Here is an 8,015-nt window from a genome sequence, read left to right as displayed (position 1 = left end):
ACTGAACTGGGCAGAAAGATGTGTGCTTCTGAGAGGACTGTTGCAGACTGGTTTCGGGCAAATCTCTTCCTTCTCAATAGTGAGAAAACCCAGAGAATTGTGTTTGGCCTCAGGAATGGAGTACAATATGATTTCCCTCCGGTGAAGCTCCTTGGCTTCACTCTGGACCGTAAGCTTTCCTGGGGCGGGCACATTCAGGTAGTCTGTGGCAGGTTGAGCAGGGTGCTGTTTTTGCTCAGGAGCCTGAGAAGATATGTACCAGAGGCCCATCTCTGCATGTGTTACTTTGCCTTCTTTCAGAGTGTGATGGCCTATGGCATCACCTTGTGGGGTGGTGCCTCTGAGGTAAAAGATGTACTGCTGGTGCAGAAGAAGGCCATTCGGATTCTTTGTGGAGCAGAATTTTTAGCGCATTGTAAACCTCTTTTTGTGAGTGAAAAGATTCTCACTGTATTCAATTTTTACATTTACAGGTCAGCTATAAAGGCATTCCACAGTGTCCGTACTTTGCCTACCAGGGGTGATGTGCATGATCATGGCACCAGAGGCAGGCTGAGGCTGGACCTGCCATATTGTAGATTGGGGAGGACCCAGAGCAGCCTCATCTACCAGCCAGCTAAAATTTTGAACAAGCTGCCAGTTTCAGCCAGGACTCTGCCAGAGACAGTCTTGAAGAGGAGACTGAGGGCTTTCCTTCAGGAGAACCCCTTTTATTCTATGAGGGAGTTCTATATGATTGTGATCCTCAGACTGTAAGTAGATACTTCTTGCATTAGTCTTGCTGCTTCTTCTGCTTGCTGCTTTTTGTGTTTGATGTGTTTTTTTGTTCTTGACCTGTCTTATGACAGTTTTTTATGTTCTTGACTTGTTCACTTGTGGCCATATGTTACTTATGACCACGCCATGAACAGAAACTCATTATTATTATTATTATTGTTGTTGTAGCCTACCTGAGTATGGATAGGCAAAATTTATAAGTGACAAGCATTTACGTTATTACTTATCCAGTGTAAGTTATTCGCCATGGTTCATAGATCGGGGAATCGTTTGGTTTTATTAAAATTAAAAGTGACTTGTTTTAAACAATACTTGTTTTGAAGGTACATTTTAGATTTTAAAATCTAAAAATTATTTCAAATAGGGTCAAGGCAATATTATTTTAATCTTACCTGGTACAGTGATGAATAGCCTAATCATAGCCTACTATTAACCGGTTCAACTTTCTGTTTTAAACGAATTTATCAATATTATGTGTTTGTGTTTGATTAGTCTTCTGCTAAAGAAGGACTTATTTATAAGAATAAACCTACCAAGTTATGAATAATTTTGTATCTACAGTACTTTGTTACAGTTCATAATGTTGATAAAACATAACCTAATCTCCTTACAATCCCACTAAACATAACCTAAAAAATGATCAGTAGAAGTTTTAAACCGTTATGTTGGTCAAGCTGGCTACGTTTGGTCTATTTGCGTTTTCTCTTTCGTTAAGATCATTCGTAGATTCTGGATGTGAAGACATAACCTAACAAAACAGCAGACAACCAACGCTTTAACTCTCGACCAATAAGAAGCGTTGATCCCGGTTTTGTGGAACATACTTTTCGAGCGGTGCAAGTGAGCATGTACGTGGTGCAAGTGAGCATGCACCACTGAGTCGTCTTAACTTAACGATAGAAGTGGAATTTGAAATGTTTATCAAGATGGCGGCCGACCTTCACAGTGAACTTGGAATGCTGACAGCGCTCCAGTGGGCGTTTTGTGAACTACGAGAGTTACGAGACATGTTTTTATTCTTTGTAAGTTATGTTGTAATTTTAGCGGAAAATAATGGTTGTGTTTACTTATAATCAATAATTATTAGTTTGCAAGTTATATAAATATTTTAGTTACAAAAGCCAAAGTTTCAAAATAAAATTATTTTTCAAAATCGATTTGAGCTAGACTATATAGCTGTATGATAACATAAAATAATGATGAAGATTGATGTTATTCTTCACTGTACTGTACCAGGTTCCAGGTAAGACAAACAAATTTGATTGAAAATCAAACTTTTCAAAATAAACAGGTCCAATTTATTATTCAAAAAATAATGAATTTTTTGCCTTTATATTATGTTATGATATAGTTAGCTTTTCAGGATTATCAATAATTATTCATTCCCATAACCAGTAGCCTAACTTTTTGTAAAACCAACAATCATTGATACTGAAGATATGCCGTAGCCCTGTAAATTGCATATTCTTATAATGCATTTTAAATTGCATGTAAATATTCTTATAATGCATTTTAAATTGCATGTAAATATTCTTATAATGCATTTGACATTAAAAATTTATTTTGTGTTAGAATTTTACTAAATGGCGTCTGTAAAAATTATTGTTATCTATCTAGATCTTTATAGACTCACAAGTTTTTAATGCACTTCAATTGTGCATACTTGTCTACATATAGACACTTTACAAATATTACCATATTATAATATAATATGCTTTTATTACCGTTATAATAACAGTGGAGAGAGAGATAGAAGAACAGAGTTTCCGATTCTCTGTCTACTGTCTTCTTTAAAGGATATCTGATGTAATATTAACTTTCCATTCTTGTTTGAAATAATTAATTATGTTTTATTCCTCAGGAAAAAAAATGATTGCAGGAGGTTTGTGGCATAAGGTTCTAATCCATCCTGAATGGAGCAAGTCCCTAGCTTAAACTCTTAACTTGTTTACAATTTTAGTTTTCTTTCTTCCCATTCATATTCAACACTTTATTATTTTTTAGAAAACATGCAGTCTGTAATCTACCCCCATGTCAGTGTAGAGAGGCCTGTTCATGAAGACACAAAATCATTCGACGGTGAGTAATGCGTTACTTGATCATTGGTCTTAGAGATGAACAATAATTATTATTCGCAATTATCTAGAATCCATTAAACGAGTCTCATCCCCAAACAAGAACATTCAAACTTGTTTCACTTGCCTGCCAATTTGAAACTGTCAGATTATATTATTTGTATGCCCAGTTTCTAGGCCATTTATTAAATATAATGGACTATTGAATCTTGGACACCACTTATTAAATCTAACTCGACCATTAAACCTATAAATTGTTTTGTCAGTGATTATGTTCAAGAGGGTGTATGATTTTAAATTGAGTTGGTAATTGACTAAGAACTCAATTTCAAATCAAACATCTCTCAACTTATGATGCAAAATTCCCTGAAATTCAAGATCAGAAACATTTATTCCCAGGGAGTTGATTCCTAAAATTCATAAATGCCCGGGAGTTTATGATTATTTTGTATGATAACTAAGAAAACGCCTTTTTCAACTAAACTTATTGATAAGCATATAAACAAGTTATATTGAAATTATTAGAATAAATAATTATCTATGACAATTATTTATAATAATGATTAGAATAAAAATAAATTTATATTTATCACTTCTTGATGAGTGTGTGGAGGAATAAGCATTCATTTTCTAATAATTTAAGGCTCCGCGCCACGCTTTTGGAAACTTATTATTGGATCCATTTCGAAGGTATTTTGATTTGAATTCTATCAAGATACTTGAATAGATCATATTTCCAAGGAAAAAATATTTTCATAATTTTTTCGTTTTCATATTAGGCGCTTTAAAAGCGCACAACGTTCAAATATTGGGAAAGATCCATCCTCAAAGTATGAATTTATTTGCTATCATTTATGATGTAATGGATCTGCCCCAAGATTTGAACTTTTGGCGCTTTCAAAGAGCCCAATATATCAAAAAGTAAAATGATAAAAGTTTTTTTCTTGAAATTAGTCAAATCTAAATAATTGATAGTATACAATTCGTAATACTTTGATAATTTGCCAGTAATAAGAATCAAAAAGCGTGGTGCACATCCTTGATTATTGTATACGGTACCACTATTATGATGCTACTCCCATTTTATGTCTTGTAAATTAAATCTGTTATACTCATATTCCTAACAGTCAAGTAAGCTTAGTCATCAAAATATTGGGTTTACTTCGTCTTGAATTGCTCAAGAAGTTGAATTTTGGGTTTACTTCTCTCGTCTTTTATTGCTCAAGAAATTTATAATAAATCATCTATTACTTGAAAAGAAGCTCACAATAATTTAAACCCAAAAATAAAATAATAAAGTACATACTAGAATGTTCGCTCCTTCAAAAGAATTTTTCTTCTTAAGAATTTCTCCTTCTTAAGAAGCTCCTTCTTAAGAATTTTGGACTCAGCCGGATACCTTGATCACTGTCGGCCGATCTTCATCAGACTGGGTATCTATACGGTGTTCAACCAGTATATTCTGCTCTCCTTGCTACACATAAAAAGTCATTATCACTCAATGACAAGAAGAGCCGATAAGCATTTGTATAATACCAGAGGGAAAGCAAAAATTGATGTACCCTTCTGCAGATTGAACAAGAAAAGAGACTGTTTCCCTGTACTGGCACAGAGGATCTTCAATGCGCTGCCGGACATGGTGAGGGATCTGGATGACAGCAGTTTTGGTGGAAGGATCAGAGCCTGGCTGCGTGGGATGCCATTCTACTCTGTGGCTGAATACTTTGAGGCCGACAAGTCTTTAATTTGATTCAAGTGACTTAGAATCCGATCGACCATCTCGATCTATTTTTAATTTTTAAAAAAACGTTAATGTTTGACAAGTTTTGTAAAAATTTTTACAATCAACGACGACCAAATTAGGTCTGAATATAAAATGACGCCGTCCATCCAGGAAGCTGGTCAATGACGAAGGACAGAAGTATGAAGTAAGTATGAAAATTTCACTACTGTAGTATGTGAATATTTCATTTTTTGTGATAATAATGTGTAATATTCGTTCTACGAAGGCTTGGTTTTGAAGCATCTAAATTTGAAAATATTTTAGGGCTGAAAATTTTGTGAAGTGAAGAACTACAAGACTTGACATATTTCGGACTATGTGTAACTTTATCCAAATTTGGGAGAGGAACAGCACAGGGTTACCTTATTTTGCCTCTCCCTATCATTTTCATGATATACTTATTATGATAAAGGATAAAGAAGGGGACGCTTTGCTTTAATTGAATCAGTAAAATCGATAGTATTTAATTAATACTATCTAACTAACCCAACTTAATTCATCGATATAGGTGATCACTGGTTCACTGAACGTAAAGTCTAGCCAAATTATATAAAAAATTGATGTAACTTGTGAGCTATTTACACTGCTTTTTTGAATGGATGATTTATTTATTATGATTGTCAAATGTGATTGAAATTGATAAATAATATAAACTATTTTAATGCGATTTATTCCCATGGTTTCTTGGGCAGAGAAATATTACCCAATCATAAGTTTCTTCCCAATGGGAATATTCCCGACTTACATTACTACCCTCAAAAATCAGCACTGACTACCCTGGAAATCTCCCCGTCTACTCACTACACCATGTTCGTACCTCGCTTTGTTCAAGCAAATCAGTCTTAGCGCAAAACGCCTATCATATAGTCCAATACAAACAGAAGAGATTTATCACCAAGTCCATTCTGTTTGCATTGGACCATATTTCTATATTTGTAGAGGTGTGAGAGTCCTCTACGACTCTACGCCACTTTGGTGTGAATTGGGTCTTATGCTTAGTGAACTGTAAGTAGAAGTATTTTACAACATATTTATTCTACCACTCCTACCTATCGCTACAACTTGAACATTTTAAATGTTATTTTCAAATTTCATCAACTCATTTTTTATCATTCGATCAATCAATAATTCGTTTGTTTTTTTCTCTTTCAGACACCAAAACATATTACACAGTGTAGATGGACGGATAGAAAGTGTGAACATCAAAAGCCATCGTGTGTGTTACCCAGTTTCCATTCTGCATCTAACAATAGCAACAAAGCATCCAACATCATAACTTTATTATTATATAGTCCAGGCAATGAATGCTCAAAAGAGGGTATAGTGAGAAAAGTTTGGAAGACTATATTTGACCCCGCAATTTTGTTTTGGGTATTAAGGAGGTAAAAATATCCCCACCCCTACCCCTTGTGCTAAGGGGGTGGGGTGGTTCAAAGGTACTATTTTTTGGTTTCTCGCATATAACTCGAAAACTATGTATCTTACGGACGTAACTGTTACATACAAAAGTAAAGCTTATATAATTTCCTACAATATTCATCTCACAACTTTTCTAGTTTTCGAGATATCCGCTCTTAAATGTGTGACATTTTTGAAAAAAACACGTTCCCCTCCAATTTTTTTCTATTTCTACTCTTATAACTTTTTAAAAATTGATGGGAAAAATCAATGCAGATTATGAGCTCATAAAGCCTCTTTCAGGGCTTATAACTCTCCAACAATGCATCGTAAAAATCAATGCTTATCGTAGGTTTGTAGAGCATTAAATTCTCTTTGAAATGGTGTATTATTTCACTATTCAAAGTTTGTGTTTCATTGTTATAGCAACTTTAATGTAGGGGATGAAATTTCCAATGGTGCAACAATTATTCATTTGGCAATGAAATTTGAAGCGGGTGTCTGTGACACAATTTTTGACGTTGCAGCTTAATTTTGACTAGTTAGTAGATTAACATAGCAAAAGTGCACATCTTTATCCCCTCTTTTGAAGGTTTGGAACCGCTGAGTTGACACTAGTTGCAATATTGAAAATGTTGCTACATTGCACCATCATTCTTGATCATTTGTTACATCACACAACTATTATATGAATACTTTGTATTGTTGTAACCAACTTGAATCAATTGACAATTCCTTTTTTACTGCTTATTCAAATTTACTATTTGTTATTTTTGATTTTCATCAAACGTCCTTTTTCCTACTTAGTGCAGTCATCATAACTTTTAAGGCCATTTGTAAAGTGCCACTTATATCAATAAATGCAATCATTTGTTATTGTTACATTGTCTTACAATTTCTTGGCGTCTACCTTGCTACCAGGTATTTAGTAGTTTTACTCATAAGTTTTATGTGAGTTTGGGTAAAGGTATTGACAAACAACATGAACAACATCAGCCATCTATAAATTATATTTATTATGTAACATACATTTCATACAACTTGGTATGTAGTCCACTTGGAGTCCCTCATACCAAACACATCAGATGCATAGTTTTCGAGTTATATGTGAGAAACCAAAAAATGTTACCTTTGAACCACCCCCACCCCCTTAGCACAAGGGGTTGGGGGAATTTTGATATGTTTACCCCCTTACTACCCTAAACAGAACTGCGGGGTCAAAAATTGTCTTCCAAACTTTTCCCTCTATAACCTTTCCTTGACTGCACTGTATATCATCTAGTTAATTTTGATATCACATTAATTAAAAAGCTTCCCTCATAGTATAATTTTTCAATATTTTACTAATTGTATAATACACAAGAAATCAATATATTGCCGAGGCTGTCAAAGATGTAAATTTTCAATGTTTTTTTATGTAAATTATTGCAAAAAAAACTAATATCATGGTTAGCTATGCATAAAGAGGCATGATAGCATGATGATCATTCTTTACTGAATCGAAATAAGCTGTTATAACTTTTTCTACTATTAATTTGGTTTTCAATAAACTAGTTATGATCAGATGCCTCATTACTAAATGCAAAATTCATGTCGGTTATGTACGGTAGCTTTTCTGCAATAAACAAGAATTACTCAATAATTAAGATGTTTAATTTGCTGTTAAAGTTAGGCCACATTCACACCAGAGTTGTCAACTAACTGAGTTCTCAACAAATTGAGGCGGTTTCTGGATATCCTTATTCTAAACAAAAAGTTTCGTTTCCCAACCAGTATGAGAAACACTGAAAAAGTTGTGAACAAAGTCTTCTACTTCTACAAGTCCACGCAGACTACCTATACAATCGCTATTAGACCAATTCTTTGTCAACAAGTTCTCTATTCTGTTGCTCTGCAAAAGAACAGTAACTTTATATAGAAAACTATTTGACAACTTTGGTGTAAATGCAGCAGCTTCAGCATTTATTATCCTCATCCATAAA

At 34.1% G+C, this 8,015-nt stretch overlaps 1 protein-coding gene across 1 annotated transcript in view; it reads left to right on the top strand.

Annotated features, from left to right (window-relative positions):
* Positions 1-6,915, top strand: part of LOC120349661 — a 15,113-nt gene extending 8,198 nt beyond the window's left edge. Inside the window, exons 3-5 of the mRNA XM_039420147.1 lie at positions 474-752; positions 2,782-2,856; positions 5,788-6,915. Coding sequence (XP_039276081.1) covers positions 474-752; positions 2,782-2,836 — 334 coding nt within the window. The 3' untranslated portion in view covers positions 2,837-2,856; positions 5,788-6,915. The remainder of the gene's footprint in view (positions 1-473; positions 753-2,781; positions 2,857-5,787) is intronic.
* The last annotated feature ends 1,100 nt before the right edge of the window (positions 6,916-8,015 follow it).

This window comes from Nilaparvata lugens, chromosome 2 (assembly GCF_014356525.2).
Source record: "Nilaparvata lugens isolate BPH chromosome 2, ASM1435652v1, whole genome shotgun sequence".
Lineage (NCBI taxonomy): Eukaryota > Metazoa > Arthropoda > Insecta > Hemiptera > Delphacidae > Nilaparvata > Nilaparvata lugens.
Note: the sequence above shows the minus strand (reverse complement) of the source record. Positions and strands in the feature narration are given on the sequence as shown.